General features: G+C 40.2%; 1 protein-coding gene across 11 annotated transcripts in view; it reads right to left on the reverse strand.

Annotated features, from left to right (window-relative positions):
• Positions 1–21,824, reverse strand: part of dysf (dysferlin, limb girdle muscular dystrophy 2B (autosomal recessive)) — a 108,336-nt gene that overhangs the window by 57,040 nt on the left and 29,472 nt on the right. For 6 of the 11 annotated variants that reach the window (XM_044182901.1, XM_044182899.1, XM_044182894.1 and 3 more), the window contains exons 12-36: positions 21,014–21,140; positions 20,826–20,929; positions 20,641–20,709; positions 20,479–20,522; positions 19,701–19,783; positions 16,493–16,608; positions 15,589–15,702; positions 15,319–15,496; positions 14,463–14,587; positions 14,161–14,267; positions 13,456–13,651; positions 12,620–12,766; positions 11,594–11,725; positions 11,028–11,194; positions 10,221–10,335; positions 10,015–10,120; positions 9,769–9,911; positions 8,735–8,908; positions 7,819–7,903; positions 7,606–7,683; positions 2,262–2,443; positions 1,951–2,091; positions 1,545–1,574; positions 1,376–1,411; positions 789–830 (exon numbers count right to left, since the gene is read on the reverse strand). In XM_044182901.1, coding sequence (XP_044038836.1) covers positions 789–830; positions 1,376–1,411; positions 1,545–1,574; positions 1,951–2,091; positions 2,262–2,443; positions 7,606–7,683; positions 7,819–7,903; positions 8,735–8,908; positions 9,769–9,911; positions 10,015–10,120; positions 10,221–10,335; positions 11,028–11,194; positions 11,594–11,725; positions 12,620–12,766; positions 13,456–13,651; positions 14,161–14,267; positions 14,463–14,587; positions 15,319–15,496; positions 15,589–15,702; positions 16,493–16,608; positions 19,701–19,783; positions 20,479–20,522; positions 20,641–20,709; positions 20,826–20,929; positions 21,014–21,140 — 2,841 coding nt within the window. Of the gene's footprint in view, positions 1–788; positions 831–1,375; positions 1,412–1,544; positions 1,575–1,950; positions 2,092–2,261; positions 2,444–7,605; positions 7,684–7,818; positions 7,904–8,734; positions 8,909–9,768; positions 9,912–10,014; positions 10,121–10,220; positions 10,336–11,027; positions 11,195–11,593; positions 11,726–12,619; positions 12,767–13,455; positions 13,652–14,160; positions 14,268–14,462; positions 14,588–15,318; positions 15,497–15,588; positions 15,703–16,492; positions 16,609–16,897; positions 16,931–19,700; positions 19,784–20,478; positions 20,523–20,640; positions 20,710–20,825; positions 20,930–21,013; positions 21,141–21,824 lie in introns of all 11 variants that reach the window. The other 5 variants (XM_044182896.1, XM_044182891.1, XM_044182890.1 and 2 more) reach the window with 1 other exon arrangement.

The raw sequence follows: 21,824 nt of genomic DNA on the forward strand, positions 1-21,824 counted from the left end.
TACTAGTGTTAACATGTCAAATGAGTTTTAGAGTGTTAAAACAACACAAACATAACATTCAAGTCAAGAGCAATGCAGGTTTTTTGACAAAACACGTCAGTTGTAAAGTTCTTTACTGGTAACATAAGTGCAGAAAGGCTGGAGAGACTTTTTACAATTTTTATTTGTCTTGTTTTGTTATGTTGCAGTATGTTTTCTCCTGATAATTAGCAAATATAAAATAATGACTAACTTTAAATAACTTTGATTTCTTGTGATCCAAATACTATTCCATGATCACAAGAAAATGTTAACAACTTTAAGCAACTTGTTATGTTAACACAAAATACAGAATAAATGTTTCTATATGTTAAGATCACTAAATGATGACAGACTGTCATCTCGTAATGACAAAATATGTATTCGGTGATCTCATGATGCAAAATTTGCGGAGTCAGAATCATAAACTTTTTACGTGTAAAGGACGTGTAAGGATACATTTTAAATAGAATTTTTTACAAATGTCCTCTCTAGCTTTTCACACAAAATCAACAAAATATATAACTGAAAACAAAATGTTGTTAGAGGAATTTTATGAAAAGAGTATGAAAAAATGAAAAAAGTTGAAAACTGAAAATAAGAAGTGGGCAGGTAAAGGAAAAAGGGCACATGAATAGTTTTAGGTTATTTTGTATGATGAAGTTATCCGCGTGTGCTGTACAGCAAATGAACATGCAGACATGAAACAGGATGGGTATGTTTTCATATTTATATCTCCTTTTGTGTTCATGGCTGTGTGTACATTGTACCCATTGCTGCAGGTTTTCAGAGAGGAATCCTGGAAACATCAACTGAGGAAGCGGCATTGAAGAAAAAGAGACGAGAAAAGATAAAGAGCAGTGAAATAAAAGAGAAGAACTGCAGGTGAACATTTTCAGCAAAAATTCGCAAAAGGTAAAACATCAGAAGAGATATTAAGGACTTCACATTTCATATTCTGCACATATTTTAGAGGAAATGCACTAGAGACATGCATACCATTTTTGATTCCTTTAAAAGCAGGATTCTTGAGCTTCAGAACTTCTTTTTATGTTATTCAGCATGTTACATTATAAAATGAAAACTCCCATTTTTTGTTGCTTGTGAAGAGCAGACATAAAATCATCAAAAATAGCATCATTTGGTTTTCTAATAACCACATCAGAGAAAATTCATATCAACCTTTTTTCAACAAAGAATGGTCTTCTGATGGATAACATCAATGTCAAACCCTTTTCACTCTCAGCATGGTCATCTTAATTTTAATTATCGGATTAACATGTGTAAAGATGCACCGTTTTCAGTTACTGTGTGGGGAAAATGGTGTGACCATTTCACGTGGTCAGTGTGGTTTTACCTCATCTAGAACGTGGGTGGAGGTCATGATGTCTCCCTGTAGGTGAGAGAGGAACAGATACGTTTATTTTAAAAGGCTGAAAATGTACAAAAGAGGGAAATGACGAGAGATAAATCCAAGAAAAAATACTGAGAGAAAAGGAAAAACTGAAAGAAAATGGTAAACTGACCTCTTGACCTGGAATATGGTGAATTGCTGGCTGTAGACACAGAATGGAGAAACACATTACTGTTATAAAATTATAGAAATTATAAGTATTATTAGTATAACGTTTTAAGTTAATCTATTAAGGTCAGGATTAGAGTGCATACACCTCCCATTTAAGCCAAATGTACTTGCTCACTTATCGTGTAAAATCCAAAACACAAAAACAAATTCCTTTTCCCTCCCTCACAAACTTATACACCCAGATAAAGTATTCATATTCCAAAAACCCTTAAACACAACATGCATTTTTTTTTAAATTTGAATACGAAGAGGAAGAAAAAGAGGACAACAATAAATACATTGGAGGAAGACAAGCAGAGGATTAAGAAAGTGGTGATGATGCTTAGAGTGGAAGGTTGACCTCTGACCTTTTCTCTGCGTATGAGCTCGAAGGCGGCCAGCAGCTCCCCGGCGTTCTTGTCCCCGCTGCGAATCGGGAACCAGGCCAGACGGGGGGAGGCAGTCAGGGAGGGCTGGCACACACAGCGGCCCATGAACTCGTCTGCACCCTGCACATTTAAAACACACATATATAATCTTTATACATGGAAAAAGAGCATTTACCATTTTGTGTTTTTTGGCGGAAAGTTAGAAGCTTCAGTCCAGCCTCAGCCGGGACAAAATGTAAAATACATTTGATAAAAAAAAATATATCCACAGACTTCAAACAAACACTCACGTATGTATCCGAATCGTACAGCTCCACCACGACGTTGGGCGGAGTGGCCATCGTCACCTCGGGGTCGCCGAATATCTCCACCTCATAGAAGATGAGCGTCTGGTCCCAGGTGGGATTCAAAGTGTTACGCACCGTCACTGTTTTCTGGGACTGATGGAGGAACGACACAATGGCGTAGGGATCTGCAGAGAGAAAACAACATGAACAATGTTCTATTTGCTGTTCTTAATACTTGGTGTCTAGTGATGAGTTTATGGTTTGTTTTAACCACATAGAAGAAGAAATGATCAGTAAGCTGCGCTGCAAAAAAATAAACTCACAATATTAAGTAGCTTGTCAATCGTGCGGTCACTAGAAGTACAGTTAAAGTGAGAATACAGCTTACCTTAATCACCAAGGATTCAACACCTCTTACAGAAAATGAATGGGAGGCTCCATCCAGCTTATTACATTCAGTCTCTAAAACATACAGTATTGTGCTGCAGAACTTAATGTTTGCTCTACATTTCATATTAAAAAAAAACTTTCATTATACCCAAAGAGGGTAAAAGTCTACAGCGGCGTTTTGAGCTAAATGCTAATGTCACCATGCTATCATGTTCACAGTTAAAAAGCTAAAATGCTGATGTTTACCAGGTTTGATGTTTATTCATTTGTTTTTAAAGTATTTAATCATAAACCAAAGTACTGGACAAAGTGACATTTGAAACATTTGACATGACTGTCAGTATGCAGCCCTTTAATTAAGTAATTAGCATGAGCGTGCGGTAGCCACCATGGGCAGAAGACAAAGAACAGAACGGCATCTCCAGAAACGGCTTTAACAAAAAAATCCAGGAGGAAAACATCACAGTCCCGCCCACACTGTGTGATTGACAAGTGAGCTCTAATAAGTGCACTGCAGAGATGCCAAAGCAATAAGTACAGACTGCCAAAAGACATTTTGTGAGACCATCATTGGACAACATACAGTATGTACAGCATGTGTGTGTGTCTGTGTGTGTGCAGTTAGCATGCTGATTGGGAGCAGAGATGCCAACTTTAATGGCAACACAAGCTAAGTCACTGGAACACAAGGCAGTATGTAACGTCTGCCTAGCGCGTGTGTGTGTTATTGTACTTCTATCTTTGTGAGGACCAGTTTGAGTTTTAGACTTTGAGGGTCAGGGCATTTTGTCGAGTCCTCACTTTTTCAAAGTGTTATTTGCGGGTTCAAACAATTAGAAATACCTAACTTGTTTGGTTCAGTTCAGTCAAATGCGGTGTGTTTGCCCCTTCAGTGCGATTAATTTAGGCTGGTGTGAAAACTGTCAATCGAACTCTGCTGCGGACTAAACAACCGGAGAGCTTTTCAGGAGGACTCTCTGCGATTTTAGCATGAATTCAAAAGCTAAACTGCTATTAAATTGATCTGCTGATCATGAACTGTTAAGAAAGTGATCTCCCAATCTGTAGGCTAAGAGATGTATAGCCTGTATTTAAGTATATAGTACTTTTCACACAAGAAATGTACCTCAAAGTGTTTTACATGTAGAGAAATCAGCTGGAAAGGTATACTATATAAACACCATTTACTTTAAAGTGAAAATACATGTACAAAGAGACAGAGGGTAAATTCCCTCTTTCCTGAATCATTTTTTAATGGAGCGTATTACTTCACTGCCTAAATAAAGTGAAGAGTCAGTGAACAGATTCTGGGTCAGATTTTAAGCAGGCGCTTATAAGCCTCAGTTGAAGTTGGCGTCCTAAGATGCAGACTACAGGATGAGGATATAGCTGGAGTTAGATAATTCATTCTTTATGAGGGTCCTCACAAGTATAGCAGCACAAACTTGTGTGTGTGTGTGTGTGTGTGTGTGTGTGTGTGTGTGTGTCCAAGCTATCCCGGCGTCCCACACAGTGACATCAGCAGCTTGGGAATGCCGAGCTCGAGACGGAGGGCTGGGAACACCGCTCGGAGACATTTGTTATTCCAGGTCACAACCACTCTCCTCCATGTTGCCACACACACACACAACTTACAATGTGGACACATACTTAAAAACACACACATATATGTACAGTTACACACACACACACACACACACACACACACACACAGTGAGTAGTTTGTTATTTCAGGCCGAGTAAAGAGTCTCTATGGAGCCGTTAGCATTAGAGTAAACAGAAGCTAAGTTGCATTTTCCCACCAGCCCTCAATTAACCTTGGAACTGTAACACACACACACACACACACACACACACACACACACACACACACACTGTACAGACACACCACCCATGGTGACCCATTCAATTACCGTCCACTCCCAACAGCCCATTAGCTCATATAAACAGCAATACAAACAGCCCAGGGGGGTTACGTAAGTTTGTGTGTGTGTGTGTGTGTGTGTGTGTGTGTGTGTGTGTGTGTGTGTGTGTGTGTGTGTGTGTGTGTGTGTGTGGAGGGGAAGCAGCAGTAGTGGGGACCCCAGTGGGAGCCACAGGGGTACATAAACACAATGAAGACTGGGAAGAGAGAAGTAGAGAGAAGTAGAGAGAAGTAGAGAGAAGGGGAGGGGGGGGACAAGGAGAGAGAGATAGAAAGGGGGAGAGAAATGGAGGGGAAAAGAGAGGAAGACAGAAAGGAGGAGAGAGAGGCAGAGAGAAGCAGAGAGAGAGAAAGAAGAAAAGAATGAAGAGAAGATCTCTACATGTGGGAATTTAGATCATCACCTAAAATAAATTCTTAAAAAAGACAGACAGTATGAAGACAGAAAGAGGATGGAAGACCGATAGACAGAAATAAAGAGATTGAGACAAAGAAAGACAATCAATTGAGACAATCAGAGTAAACCAAATTATAACAATGTAAAGAAACTTATTTGCAACAATTTTATTTATATAGCGCCAATTCATAACAGAAGTTACCACATAGCACTTTTCCTACAGAGCAGGTCTGGACCGTACTCTTTATAATATTATTTACAGAGACCAAACAAAGTGACAGAAGGAGAGAGGAGAGAGACGAGAAAGCACAAAACTACTGCAACATCTGGTTCAGGAGGGAGTGCAGGCAGGCATGGAGGAGGTTCGAACCAGCAGGATGGTAGGGATGGGACAGCAAGGACTAAATGGGAAAGTGCACTGCAACGAAATATCACCTGGTCCAACATCTGGCAAGCAGACTTCCATCATATCAGGTTCCTAGTTCAAGCTGTCTACGATGCCCTACCAAGTCCAGCAAACCTTCATGTCTGGGGCAAAAGTGAGACACCTTCCTGCCCTTGTTGTTCAGTTAGGGGATCTTTGGAACACCTCCTCAGCAGCTGCCCAAAAGCCCTTGGAGACGGGCGCTACAGATGGCGCCATGGCCAACTGCTTAAGGCAGTTGCTAAGAGTGTAGCCACAGCCATCAACACCAGCAAGCGCCACCACCAGCCAAAGACCATCACGTTCATCAGAGCCAGAGAGAAGCCCCATCCCCAACCTAGAGCAAAGTCTGGTCTCCTCACCACTGCTACCGACTGGCAACTGGAAGTAGACCTTGTCAAGCAACTTCGACCAAACATGATCATCATGTCAGAGTCCACCAAACAACTGATCGTGCTGGAACTCACAGTGCCCTGGGAAGAGCGTATGGAGGAGGCCAACGAGAGGAAGCGCACCAAGTACCAGGAGCTTGTGGAAGAGTGCCGAAGGCAAGGCTGGAGAACTCGCTGTGAGCCTGTAGAGGGGGCTGTCAAGGATTCGCAGGGCGCTCACTCTGAGAAGCCTTTACGCTACTTGGCTTCACTGGGGAGGAAAAGAGGGAGGCCATCAGATCTGCCACTGAAGTTGCAGAGAAAGCCATTAGGTGGGACGCAAGCTGGAATTTGATCAACCCCGGCTGGGTCGCTGAGTGAGGGTGTCTGATGTTGAAAGACCCGAAACACCCAAAGGTTCCATCAATGATGATGCGTCCCAGTGCCTCTGCATCTTTCATCGCCCTAAAAATTGATTATGAATTGGCAGAATCTCTCTCTACTGTCAGAGATAGAAATCAGAGACAGATCCTAACCAAGTACAGGCTCAGTGACCACAAGCTGGCAATCGAAAAAGGAAGACAAAAAACATCATGGCAACCAAAAGAAAACAGAATATGTGGTCACTGTTCGACAGGGGAGTCTGAGACAGAGATGCACTTCCTGCTGCAATGTAAAACATTCAATGAAATAAGAAACATTTACTTTAACAAGTTCAACTCTGTAATCTCAGATTTCAAAGAGCTAAATGAGCTCTCAAAATGACAAATACTCCTAGGAGAAAGAGACGGAGCATAAGGAGCAAAAGAGGAATCATTTGTGTACAGTTATGAGACAAGAGTCGATGGTACAAATACGACCAAGCTGTTAGCGACCAAGCTAAGCTAACTTGGAGAGCTTTATTTTCCCTCTTCAGTAACTTTTTATTGGACAAAATGGTGTGAGATGGTGAACAAAGTGCCAGGGGGAAATAAACATATCAGTAGACAGAAAATAGAGATAAGTTCCGGGAGCTATACCTCCTCTGTTGCTCTTCCTGAGGTATAAATAAAACTGACTTGATTTGACAAGAAACAAAGAGAGAAACAAAGACAGACAGAAGGAAAGGATAAAAGACCAAAATAATGAGATTTAGATTGGTAGTAAGAAAGAAAGAAAGAAAGACCTCTTTGACTCAGTCTTTAATCATGGCTGCCCAGACGCCATGTGACACCAGATTAACACACAACTGAAGCCCATCCATCAACTCTACTCATCCATTACACTGTGTATGTGTCTGTGTGTGTGTGTCTTTAAACAGCCTCCCTCTATCATCTATCATTTCTCTTTTCCTCTGTCTATTCATCCCTCTGTTTTTTAAACGCTTCGTCTCTGTTTTCACATCTGAGTCTGTGGTGGGTTTCTGAATAACGCACACACAGTGGCCGTAGTTTCCATGACCTTCAAACAAAAGAAAAACATGTTCTCCTTTCTTTCTTTGCCCTCTCTTTCTGTGTCCATCTCTTTCTATAACCTCACTCTCCCCTCTTTCTCTCCCTCCATCTTTTAGTGCTACTTCCTTGGCAGTGCAGTAACATCAAACTCTATTAATAATCTGAGCTTTTTTCAAGTTCAATCATTTTTTTGGTAATTCCCCTCAATCAATAACTATTAACCGCGCAACTCTTGCTCTCTCTCTCTGGCTCTGCTTTTTTTTCACATTTGTGAAAATTTAAGTATGAGCTCAATTTTCACAAATGAAACTTTGAGGCCACCAGATGGCACAAGTTATCAACACTGATACATGACAGATGTATGATGAGAAAATTATCAAAGATTTTATATAATTCACTGCACGTTACCTGAGAAGCTGTCTTTGTCCATGGCCAGCAGGTCTCTGGCTTGGTACATGTAGCAGCGCAGGTGGTAGCGGGTGCCACCTACAAACACACACACACACACACACACACACACACACACACAACAAACATTGTATTGACAAAAAAAGAGGTAGAAGAAAAAAGTTGAGAGGTGAAGGAAGAGTATGAAGAGAATGGAATGGTGCGCTGTCTTACGGTCAAAGAAACAGGAAATGGTCGGTCTGTTGACTCCAAACGTGGTTGTGACCGACTTGTCATCGTTCCTGTCCTCTATACTGCTCTGTGGGAGGGGGAGGAGGAGGAAGAGGAAGAAGCCAAGAAAAAGGAAGATGAAGATCACATTCAGAAAGAAAAGAACAGGCAACTCTGACTTGAAGCTGCTATGAAATATTCATAAAACACAAGAGTACACTCTTCTTCTGCATGGCCTTCAAAATAAAAGACTGTCTTAATTTAAAGTTCTGAAAGTCTTAACATACAGTACATCAATGACCAAAAATATGTGGACACTCATGCACACATACTATAATGTACTTCTGTTCTGGGGCAGTTTTTCATGGTGTGGGCCTCTTAGCTCCACTGAATTTTAATGTTACATACAATAATATTTTAGAAAAAAAAGTGTGCTTTCAACTTTGTGGCAACAGTTTCTGTATGTCCCTTTCCTTTTTCAACATGACAATGCCCCCATACACAAAGCCAGGACCATAAAGAAATGGTTTTCCAACTTTGGAAGAACTTGACTTGGCCTGCACAACTTCAACCCCACCCAGCACCTTTGGGATGTCCGGAGCACTGATTATGAGCCAGGACTTATCAACCAACAACAGTGTTGGACCTCACTAATGCTCTTGTGGCTCTATGGGAGCAAATCCCTGCAGCCAGGTTCCAAAATCTTGTGGAAAGTCTTCCCAGAAGAGTTGAGGCTGTTATAGCAGCAGATTAGAGCCCATGGTTTAAGAATGGGAATCACATGTAGGTGAAATGTTCAGGTGTCCAGGTGTATTTTAAATGCCATTATTAGATGTTTTATTTTATCACTATGTAATGATGAATGTGATGAATCCAGAAAACTTATAAGTTTTTTCCTCTGCCTGTTTTTCTCTCTCACCAGAGAACACTCCAGAGCAAAGATGGCCGCCGGTCCCGTCTTCTCCAGCGGCTCCATGCGGTACCTCCACCTGCGCCTCCTGAAGCTGTCCGTCTTCCTCGGCTTCAAATGGAACCTCCAGCCGAACAGTGAGGCGTACTCCCAGCCCTCCCTCTCCGCCTCATCCGGTCGCTGCTGTGAACACACACACACACACACACACACACACACAAACCACTCTGAACCTCTGTGTTGCTCATTTGTGCAACTAGACCGCCATCTAGTGGCTGGTAGAGGAAGCTTCAACTGCTCACATTAGAGGATGACATGAGAGATGAAAAAATAAAATGTAAATGCTTGTCAGCTGTAGAAGGCAAAAAAGATTATTGATCCAGATTAAAGGCTGTAAACTCAGTTCAGTGAAGCTTTACTGGCAAGACGTTTTGGTCAAAAACACACTACATACTATAGAGTGACAACATGAGATAAGTAAATGAATACACAAATAAAGCACATGGATTAAAACAGCTACTAACTGATAAAAAGTGATTCTATAAAAGTAAGTAAAATTATGTTTATTGCACTATATAAATGTTTTTAACACAATAAATACAAAAAATAAAGGAAAATTTGGGAAAATTGTCAATTCATTTTTTTTATATTTTGGGAAGTTTAAGTTTTTCCAGATATTTTACATTTATTTAGCTAAATGGCTACCTGAATTTTTGTAAATTCATCTTCTCACAGTTTTCTTTATTAGTAAATATTTGAAAGGAGATTTTTTTCAGTCAACTTGCAACTTGTTAACTTTGTTTTAGTTGCAAGTTTGCGATCACTAAGTCTGTATTTATTTAAAATTCGTCTCCCTGAGGCGTCTGGTGGGCTGGTGGTTGAGACGTATACCATATAACCTCAGCGTCCCTGGTTTAATTCCAGCCGCTGACCTTTGTTACATTTTATACCCCACTCTCTCTTCCAGCATTTACAATCTGTAACTCTACTGTCACTTTCAAATAAAGGCAAAAATGCCCAAAAATGTGTCTCTTTCTCTCTACCTTTCTGAGAGCATCCATCTTCTGCTGGTCTCGTCGTCTCATTCGTATCCATCGTCTTCTTCGGTTGGTGTGGTACATCTTCTCTGACGTCACCCACGACTTTGGACGGCGGTCTGGAGGGATGGGGATGCCGTACTCCCAGCCTGGACACACACACACACACACACAGGATGGGACTTTGTACTGTGTTTAATTTTAGCTTTCGTTGTTGACGGGTGTGTTTTGTGTGTGTGTGTGTGTGTGCACCTTGTTCATCCACAGCCCTGTTGAGATCTTCACTCCACTCCACATCCTCCCACACCCAACCTGGCGGACACTCCACCTCATCCTTTGGCACCGCCTTCTCTCCATTCTGACACACACACAAAAACACATTTTTTAGATTTACAGAGATGAGTGAAGCCATGAAAGGTGCAGAAACACACACATATGCAGTATTTACACACACGTACCACATCAGTGTACCCCTCCGGCATGCCGATCCACTGTCCGCCCGGTAACCTCATCTGGTTTTCGAAAACTTCCTCTGTGAAGGTCATGTGACCGGCGTCCGCATCAAACAGCAGTCTGAAGGTTTATCATCACAGACATATACAGTACACATGAATACACACAGAACCACGCTCTCACACACAGATAGATACTTTTACAAAAATTATCTCTATTAATAACTAGTTGCATTAGCCCATGAGCATATCTCATTCCGCAGCAGCCAAATGCAAAATGAATGTTAAAAAATGATTACTGTCCCCTGTGGGCTACTGTAGTTTTGTTGTGACTAGGTGATTCTTTCCAGTGTTCTGGGTGAGAATATAGAAAACATTTTTTGACCAGTAAACTGCCAAAAAGTGAAAAACGTTAGAATTGTGCATCCAGAAGTAGACGAAGAAACAACTGCAAAAGGTGACAGCACCAACAAGACAAATAACATTTTTTAAATGCAGTGATGGAGACATCGTTGTTCAACTAGATGAAGAATTAAAAAATGGCTCCATCTTAAAAGAAAAAGAATAATTTCAGTAATTATTTGCTAGTATGTAGTAGGAACATATGAATTTTAGTGGATACAATTGCACCCAAAAAGGCCTAACGTGCCTCTTGAAATCAGTTCAAGGAGGCACAAATTGCACTCATTACTCATTTCACCTTGTGAAACCCATGCTGATCAAAGTCTGGATTTTGAAAGAAAGGTGAAAGAGTGTGTGTGGGTTCAGGTGTTCGTGTCTTACACACACACACACACACACACGCGCACTTACGTCTTCTCTGGGCTGATGAACCATTCTCCAGCCCAGGTCCAGCCAGGCGAGGGTTTGAAGCTCTCTTTGGGCAGTTTAATTCTTCCAGTGACGTCACTGAACTTGGGGTAGGTCAGACCTGTAGTTCCCCAGCTGCCCACCAGGGCGAGTCGTGTCTGGTTCTCATACTACAGAGAGAGACAGACAGATTTGAATCATGGGATGACACTAAATGCCCCCCTCCATGTTAGCTTAATTAGCTAGCTACACCTGATAAAATCTGTTAGCGACAGTTGTAATTTCAGCCAGTAAAATCAATAGTCATCAGCTATAAATGCTTTTGTGTGTCTCTGTCTGAAATCAAGTACCTACTGTTTCAAAATTACTGGGAATTTTGATGGTAAATCTGCCACCGTTGTAAACAACGTGTGAGAACAGAAAGCTTGACAGGTGTAGCAACAGTAACTAAGGGGGGCAGGGCTTATCGAACGGCCAGTTGTTGTGAGATTAATTTCAGCAAAGAATAAATGTGATGAGTGGGATTTATGAGGTCAATTCTGACCCTGACTCTCAGATCTTCATCTTACCGTCTCAGCAAAGACTGACAGTTTTCCTTCAGCGTATTGGTTGAAGTGTTTGACATCAGCAGCCAATCCAAACCAGACTTTGACCCTCAGCTGACCAGGAAGTTTGGCTTCTCCACCGCTGCCCTGTGGGTACTGAGTGTACAACACACACAGCGGGTCAGTAAAACTTTATTTCAGTGGACAAAATGTTAGATATTAGAAAGACAAATAAATCTGATTGACAAGAGCTGTGACACTGTTTACAAAAAAAAGGTTTGTAAACTTTTAAAGTAAAAAGGCGTGGACTGGCCGTCCACCTCAAGGTGTAATTGTCAGTCTTTACAGCTTGAGCACTTGGTGTGGAAGTTAGTATGCACACAAATTGTGTGCTTTCTCGTTTCTCTCCTCTCTCCTTCTGTCGCTTTCAGCAGGTATTTCTGCCTCCGGAGCTGCAGAGTCTGGATCTGTGGTTGTGGGCCACCTGCTGCCCCCCGTGTTCCTGCTCGACAACTGCTACTACAGTTGTTATTATTGGCTCTGTTACTAATACTGACATTATTATTCCTATAGCTGTCATTCCTATCATTATTATTATTATTATTAATTTATTAATATTGCCACTACAATGACATTACTACTATTTTAGTATTTGCATTGTGCCTCCCTCTCCCTCTCCCCCACCCCCCTCCCCCAAAACCTCTCTCTCTCTCGTCTCTATCTCTAAACCTCTCTCTCTCTCTCTCTCTCTCTCTCTCTCTCTCTCTCTCTCTCTCTCTCTCTCTCTAACTCTCAAAACCTAACACGGCAGCCCAGCATTGAGTCTGCTTCTGTCCAAGGTTTCTGCCTCTTAAAGGAAGTTTTTTTTGCCACTGTGGCCAAGTGCTTGCTCATGGTGAGATTTGTTGGGTAAATAATATTATAAAGAGTACAGTCTAGACCTGCTCTATAGGAAAATTGCAATATAGATAGCTTCTGTTATGAATTTATATATATATAAAATTTTATTGAATTGTTTCTGTGTGTGTGTGTGTGTGTGTGTGTGTGTACCTTGAGAAAGACAGTCTGCAGCTGTCCACAGTGTTTCCCACAGTGCTGCTGGGAGAAGATCACAGTGTGTGCTGGGATGCGGTAATAAGCCACCCTCCGGTCGCCCTGCAGCATCCATATCACTATGTCTGGAAGACTGTTCTGAGGCTGGGCAAGAGACATAGAGTACACACAGAAAAAGAGAGAGTATAAGTAGTGTTTTGTTTTCTTATTTAAATGTGTATGCTCTTTTTTGACTTATTCTTTAAATCTTTCTCATCTTTCCCATACATTCCCCATTTACAGCCTCAGACATAACATAATTACCACTGCTTCTCTCACACACAGACATACTAAACACACAACACTTGAATTGAATGAATTTAATAATTAATTAGTTCCGATAAAACAGTAAAAAAATCTAGAGATCAAAAGATGAAAGGGGCTTTTTGCACAGATAGGTCTCTAAATGTTTTTAAAGAATAACACTGATGTTGTTTCTTTCAAAGTATTTTATTCAAATTTTTAAAGTATAAACAAAATCTGCAAGGAAACTGCACAATTCAGTAAAACTTTATCAACATCACTTTTTGTTTGTGATGTTTGTTAATAAAAATTGGCCAAAAACTCTAACAAACACTTTCTCCAATCTTCTCCAATCTTTTTTGTTCTGTAGATGACATGGTTTGTTTTCTGACACAACTATTTGTTCTTCTTTAACTTTTAATTGAGTAGTTGGCATCACAATGTTACCTACAGTGTACCCTACTTCTCCAACCCAGCTGATGTAAACACCTTTAATTCATTACTAGAAAAGTTCATTCGTCAGATGGTTGGTGACACAATAACATGCTCACCTCCTCGGCCATGGTCCTCAGCCTGCTGGCCCAGTCCTCAGCCTGCTCCAGCACTGTGGAGAGCTCAGTGGCAGGTCCGTGCTTCAGCGCTAGCGCCGCCGCAACAATCTGCTGCAGGTGGAGAGTACGAATGTGCTTCAAGGAGCGATCCAGAGGGGTCGCACACTGCCACTGGTCGAGAGAGGGCAGCTCTTCACTGGAGAGAGAGAGAGAGAGAGGACGTGTGAGAAAGAAAACATAAATAAATGAACAAAAGTGCAGAATATATTTGCAGTCTGAAGTCGTGGGCTGAAAGTCGTGGCCCCTGTGATTGTTATATTATTGTACATTATATTATTGTTACTGATATATTCATGTGAAAGTAGCATTTTACTGTTGTAGCTGGTCAAACTGAGGCTCATTGTAACTACATTATATTTTGTTGAGGAGTTGTGTCATATTAGATATAAGATGATTATATGTTTTATATCTAAAATCTTTATCTGAAAGTAACCAGTAACTATAGCTGTAAAAAATAAATGTAGTAGTAAAAAACTAGAATATTTCCCTCTGAAATGTACTATGTATTATAGAAGTATAAAGTAGCATAAAATGGAAATACTCAAGTAAAGTACAGTACTGAGTAAATGTACTTAGTTACATTGCACTACCGTTTAAAATACCTAAAATACACAAGTCTTGACAGTGACATTACACAGTGTTTACCTGCAGTCTGTGATGACCTGATCCAACAGCTCGACCACTCGGAGCTCCACCTCCTCCAGATCACTGCCTGCCTTCACATCCAGCTGCACCCGCTGCAGGTTCGCCTCCTGGACACACACACACACACACACACACACACACACATTCAGATGGTGAATGCTCTACATGCAATTTAATTAGAAGACCAGCTAGAGTGTCCTCATTTTGCTTTCTCATTTTCAAGAACTAAAACTCAAATAGGTCCCAACAAAGATAGATGTACACAAGCACACACACACACACACACACACACACACACCCACCAGTCTCTCTATGATAGCCAGCAGCATGTTGAGAGCTTCGATCCTCGGTTTGATATCTTCCCACTCTGAAGACAGGACCACCACTGGCTTAACGTTTCCCCAGGGCAGGTAGTAGTAGTGGCAACCTGGAACACACACACACACACACACACACACACACACACACACACACAACACACACACACACACAACGATACAATTATTATTATCACATTCATCAAATCACAGCTTTTAAAATCATGATCATCAGCAAATCAATCAACAGCATTATAAATCCAAAACTCTTTGCGAATGGATCACTAACTTGGGTTAGCTAAAAAATATACTAGGGGGGATACTGAGGTGACAAAACGTAACTGCAAATATAATCAAATTAAAATAAAATTGCATTGTTGCTTTTTTCAGCTACAATGCAGTTAGATCTTCTAAACCAGTGGTTTAAACTTTTTTCCCTTTTGGAAACTGAAAAAACATCACTATCAGTTGATACCAGTGTTGTGGAAACTAATAAACAAAAGCCAAAAACATGAACTGCATGCAAACATATTTTAATTTACTACATGTGTATCAGTTTATTGCACATTTATATGGCTTTTACGCACATGTAGATCTATTTGCTACAAGCATACACCCATTTGCTGTACAAACTGCTCATCTTTGTTTGTTTTTTGCACATGTATACCAGTTTATTCCCATGCACATTAATACCCAACTTATTGCACATTTTCACAGCTGTGTTGTACAGCTACTTAAATTTATTGCACATATTAGGTACTTTTGGTGCTTTGGTATAAATGTAAATAAATGATTTCACCTGAAATACACTGCACCAATTACAACCTGACCTTTGACCTACCATCAAACACAGCCCTGCTGAACTGGGTGGTGGAGGCCAGAGGGAGGCAGGTGTAGTCAAACTTGTTGCCGTAGTTACCAATGCTGACCTCGAACTGGATGGCGTCGTCGACGTCCTGGAGGAGCGTGGCCGAGTAAAACGCTACGAAGAGAGAGAACTTCCTCTTCCTGAGAAACTTCTGTTAGACGGAGAAAGAGGTTGAGAAAGTGGGAAGGATGGATGAAACCTTTCTTTGTGTGTTCATAACCTTCCTCCCTCCTTTCCTCTCACCTCCACCACCAGCAGGTCATCTGATGGTATGTCTTCAGTTCTCGGCTCCGGTTTGTCCGCCAGTTTTGTAGTCAGTTCCATTAAAACTCGACCTCGGTACGCCACGCCCTCCCCCTGACAGAGAAGATGAGAAGAAGGCCTTGTTTACAGTTGTAGTATTATTATATCTTTAAAGTTGCAATATTCCTTAAAATACCAATACATTATTGCCACAATCTGTTAAAGACATTAGCGAAATTACCAAAACATACACTACAAAAGGCCTGCAATAGCCTCTACTCCTCTACTAGGTCAAATCTGGAAGGAAATCTGGACATTTTTACAGCACAAAACATGAAAATAGTGCTGATATTTAAGTTCAAATGAAGCTACAGCTGAGGTGAAGGCAGATAGTGAAAGGCCACAAGGCCAAGGGAAGATAGGAATTTAGGTCTTGTGTTTAAATAAATTGTATATATGCTATTGAAATGGTTTTGTCAAATTTCAATTCCATACTGTATTTTTGGGCAACAGAGCAATTCTAATATGACACAAGGCAAAAAAAAGAGTTTTGAAGATCTTGTCTGTGTTTATGTGAAAGTAAAATTAGTGTCTTTTGGTGAAGTATTGGTTAGACAAAACAAATAATTCCTGACATTTTATAGCCCAAATATTATTTTTTTAATTAATTAATAATATTTAATTAATCAAGGAAATAATCAGCATAATGAAAAACTGCAGCCCTAGGTGTAAGAGTAGACATGCATCAGAATAAACACATAAAATGGAATACAGTTTATCTCAATGATAATCTACCTGCCAAAATCAACTTCTGGGTGCTTTTATTTTATTATTTTCTACCTTAAATTTAAAAGATTTGATGATGATTGTATTTAGAAGTGAAAAACAAATGAAGTGAAGTTACTTTTCCAAAGTTTAGTGCTTCGTGTGGATCGTTGAAGGCCGAGAACTCTCTGGGGCTGCCATACATGTTGACAAAACATGGACCGAACGTTGGCAGGAAACCAAGACTGTCATCAACTGCAATGACACAAAATGGCCAACAGATTTCATAATAAACAGGGCAGAATGTGGAACAATGAAAATGAAGAAAAGATTGATTGATTGATTGATTGATTGATTGATTGATTGATTGATTGATTGATTGATTGATTGATTGATTGATGAAATGATGTGCACTTGACAAAATAGATTCAGAGTTTCATCAGAATTACGCCAAGATGGAAAGAGAAAATACACATCATAAAAAGGAAGTGAAACTGTTGAATTGAACTGTTTCACACAAAATAAGAGAAGATGGTGGACGTACTGCCAGAATGGAAGGTCCGTGGAGTCAAGTCATCTGAATGCGTGGAGAGGAAGGATGGTTCAGAATCACGGACAGATGTTCAGAGTCAGACAGAAAGGAAACAGACGTCTTTGAACGCCACTCAAACCCAAACAGATGCACTGGACCACAAACTCACTACACTCACTACAACACTCAAAACCCTGCATACTCAATGCAAAATCATTTGGCTAGTTTCAAGTATATAACTTGAAACAAGGTGATGATGACAAAAAGTTACTTTACTGAAATTACTAAACATTTTACACCACTGCAGAAAACTGGAAAACAAGTTAAATAAGTCTATGCGACATTTTTCATGAATAAATGTTTACCATATTAAAACAGATTTCTTTAAGTAATGAGACCATCGCTGCCGTGTTGGTTTTGGAGGGAAATCTGCTGGATGGCTTTACAGCACAAAACAGAAAGGGGACTCAAACAGAGATAAATCATTCAGTTTTTGATGACAGAAAATTGTGGAAGGAAGGAAAAGCTGATAGAAAAGATGGGGGGGAAAACTGTTCTAACATGTTTATTCTCTGCAGGAAGGGAGCAATAGGAAATACTTTTATTTTGAAAAATACTAGCCCAAACAGCACCTCTGTGAAATCCAGAGTTCCAGTTTTCTCTGCACTTTGTTTAAAGAACCATAACGATGTTTTTTTTAACCCTTACAAATCAGGCACTTTATATCACAACTTACCATTTTGAAAGCCATCCTACTCTGTTTTAGAAATTCAACAGCAATTTTGCTTCCATTCATTTCCATCCAATATTAAATTTGTCTGAGTTGTATGATCCAACACTGTGGACATAAAGTCTGCGATCACTTTTGTCCAAGTTGCATTATCGTTGCAGGTTTCGAGAATCTGCTAATTTATTTTTAAACTGTACGGACATATAGAGTGTTTTTGGTGTTTTTGGTGTTTTTACAAAATATGACTTAAAGACTATTGTTACTTGTTTAGTCATGGTAATCCTGAACTAAGATAAGACACCAAATAACACTTAGTCCAATAACTTATCAACATTTCTGATTGCTTTCCTGTTGCTTTTGATTTCCACAACATTATATTTGTGTCTCAAGTCTAAGTGTATGCTGGGACATATTTTAGCACAAAAATAAAACTTTTTTTGGATGCACACAAGTTATTTTTGTAGAGAAGTTATCCTCACTCAATGAATTATTTGAGGAAACATTTGTGCTAAACAAAATTAATTTGTGTGTTTGCTATTATCCACAAAAGTGCACAATAATAAGCATTTCCCAGTTACCAGTAATCCTACTAGAGATCTGACTGGACCCAAACCAGCCAGAAATGACATTTTACAATTCTTTGATTTGGTTGAAATTGTGGCACGAAGGTAAACATGAGAGTGCAAAGAGCAAACATTTTTATTTGCTCAAATCAAATTAATCTTTGCCTGTTAATAATTTCTCTACAACATATTTATGTGCTTGCAAAAAAATATTTTTCTGTGCTCAATCATACAATCATACACTCGAAATTGAGACATAAACTATAACTCCAAAGTTTTGTAGCACCATAATGCTGTATGGCGGCATTAAGGTGGCAGATTCACATAATGTTTTCAAACAAAGACAAAGAAGAAATGGCACTCGTCACACACAGAGCTCAAAACTCACGCATGTCATCTTCATCTGTACAAGGACAAGACAACTGTGAGACACTCCAAGGACCGAAAACTCAAGCAACGTCAATGTTCAGGACACAAACATAACCAAGTTAGTCTTCATGCATGAAACTTAAAAAATTGGCATGCTTTGTTATGCTGACAAACCACAGATCCATCTGGTGGTTCAAGACTTAAGATTTCTAGATCAAATCCACTTTTCAGTTCTCACACAGGACTTCAAAGCTAACTCCTAAATTCCAAACGGATGCACACCAGCGTTGTGCGTGAGTTTATCTAAAGTCGCTAAAAGCCATGTGTAAAACATGTCAGTTTTGTCACCAATTTCCATCAGGGTCATGAATGTTTCTGCTCTCCGTACAAAGCCAGCCCAGTCCTGTGTTTTACTGAGTTTACTGGTCTGAACTGAGTCAGACTGGTCGACTTAAGAGCCACACAGTTCAGTTTGTTGCAGAATGGGACCGGACAGGGCAAATCAATCTAAACCCCTCAAACCAGAAGGTCTGTAGTCTACAGTCAACCCACACCAGGAAGAGCCACACAAAATGGATAACTTAAGATAAATTTAGAGCAGACCAGGCAAGTTTACCATGACCTATAGCTAGGGGATTCAGCCCAAAAGATAAAATCTCGATTTTTTTCAAGCTTGGGGACAACTCACGACTTTTTCCCCCCTGCAAAATGCAGGAAACCCAAAACACAATTTCAATATCATATTATTCATGTTCAGCTGGAGTTGTGTTTGTGTTCTCCTGAGGAATTTCAATATTCACTCCCCATTTAGCTCTGGGTTAGCCTCCACCAACTCCTGAGGGAAGTAACTAATTAGCTAACTGGCTCTGGCTAATAACCTGCAAAAGGTTCATTTGTAGTCACCTTTTTGGAAAGGTGTACAATTCCTCCAGTTTGTTTTAAGGCAGTGTGAAGTGCAACATTTTGGGGCAAACTAAACAAAACAAACCATATAAACACAATTGAACCTTAAACAGACTGAACCAAACCAGACAAGACGAGTTAAGTATAAACTCTACGGTGCAGTCAAAGCCAGTCCATTCCAGCCTAAACCAGTCCAAACCACACTGGTATTGTCCACTCCAGTTCAGACCAGTTTCCACTAGTTACTTACCATCGATCTCTCCACCTGGGGCGGAGATCTTAGACATGCAGAGGTGGGATGTGCCGATGACATCATTGTGACTGGCTCTGTCCCTAGAATGAGGAAGTAAGAAAAGAAATCAAAGCTCTGACTTTTAAAGCCACATGGTGACATAAATTAAAATGTGAGGCGGGAGAGTTGAAGGGGGAGCGCAAAGGGAGAGACGGCGTGAGGTGAAAGGCAATTGAGGCACACTAACCCTTAGCGCCCGATTGCCGCACTTTGCGTAAAAGTTTATACTCCTTCTCGAACTCATAACTCAGTCAAATATGAACACACAGACATGATACACGTATTGTTTGATTCAGTGTGTCTTGGACTTTCATTATCTACAATCGCTAGTTAACATTTATAAATTCGCTTCTAAATCATGTAAAAGAAGACGTTCATTATACCTCCAGAACTTGCCTGAAAGCGTTTTTAAGTTTCCTTCATTATCAAAGTAATCCAGTGATAGTTGTCTGTACATCCATGGGTACACTGCAAACAGGAACTGCTAATAGCTAATTCGGCATACTTGTAATGGTGCCAATTTGCCAAAATGTAAACAAACTTACAAGCTAAAGACAGGGCTCAAGTTGTAGCCTACAGCGTTAACACAGTTAACCTCACAATCTTGTCTGAGGGGGGGGCCCACAGTGTCAGACTTTGAAAACCCCTGCTCTAAACTAAAGACATTTCTAATTTTATTGGTGAGTTTGATAAAACAAAATGTAAAAAATAAAGTTATATATCAGCAAGGATTCACCAGTCCAGAATTCTGATCCTCATCTTCTCACACATGGAGGGAAACTAGGAGGGAAAAAGAAAAGCATATAGTGTATTATGATAGCGGTGAGTATACTTGTCTTGGTAGCACAATAAAGGTGAATAATAGTGTGTGTTTGCAGTGTTTGTTTGTGTGTCTCACCCTAATAGGCATGGCCAGACTCTGGTTCCACTGTGGATTGGCGTTCTTCTCCAGAATCTTAGTGCAGACCTAAAAAAGAAAGAAAATGCAATACACCTGAAATGGCTGAGTGCTGTATTTAATGTTGGGTGTGGGATAAAATAATGTTCGGATCAAGTGACTTTGTTGAATGATGTCATACGCACAGTTTTGCCAGCAAAGTGGATTTCCACCAGAGGATCCACCAGGTTCTTCCTGTTGCTGTCAAACCCAAGAATCTGCCTCATCCCATCCATGAATGCATCGTCCACTGCAGACAGAACAGAGAAAGAAATTAGAAATCTCTCAAGCTCTATTTTTAAAGCAGATGGATAAACAATAACTAGAGTCTAACTTTGTGGCAGGTCTTCGGCTCTGAAGATCCTCAGGGTGAAAGTGGCTCCTCTCAGAGACAGACCAGCCGGTCTCAACAGGTTTCCTTCTATATCTTCTTTATCCTCCACACACTCGCGTTTATCAGCCTGGAAGACACACAGATACAAATACCCAGTTATATTAATGCAAAAATAAACACCTGCAGTCATTAAGACCCAAAAGCCTTTTTTAAACGTGGAATACGTAACATTAGAATTTACAATATAGAAATTATGGGGAGGAAATGCTCGTCTGATTAATATTGTGGTTGTAGGAAGGTTGTTTTCTTTTGTCCTTTTACCTCATATGTCCCACACTGTGAGAGAATAAATAAGAGAAGAATCTATTTCTGCTTAAAATGGGCTCATTTACAGTGTCATGGTTTATTAAACTGATTTTATTTTCCCTGTGCATAAGAAAGGATAACAGCAATTTATCACAATGCTTCTGATAAGACCGTACAAGACCGTGCATTTGATCTCTCGCTGTTTATTGAACCTCGTGCTGCTGTGGCAGGCTTTTACATAAAAGTCGGCGCTTATTCAGACATGAGACCAACATTTAAATTGCCATCATCACCTTTACGTAATGACACCAAAAAAGCCCAGCAGAGACTGTTCTGACAACTTTCAAAATTCAAAGTGAAACCCTACAGTTTTATACTGCTATCATTGAAAGTATCCTGACTGTCTGTTTCCACCTCTGGGAGGCGCTAAAGGTCCTTGTTCACCAAAACACCCCATTTTATGGAAAACAGCTTTTTTTTCGTGCTGTAATAAGGATTCTGAAAT

Source organism: Siniperca chuatsi, linkage group LG22 (genome assembly GCF_020085105.1).
Source record: "Siniperca chuatsi isolate FFG_IHB_CAS linkage group LG22, ASM2008510v1, whole genome shotgun sequence".
Taxonomy (NCBI): Eukaryota; Metazoa; Chordata; class Actinopteri; order Centrarchiformes; family Sinipercidae; genus Siniperca; species Siniperca chuatsi.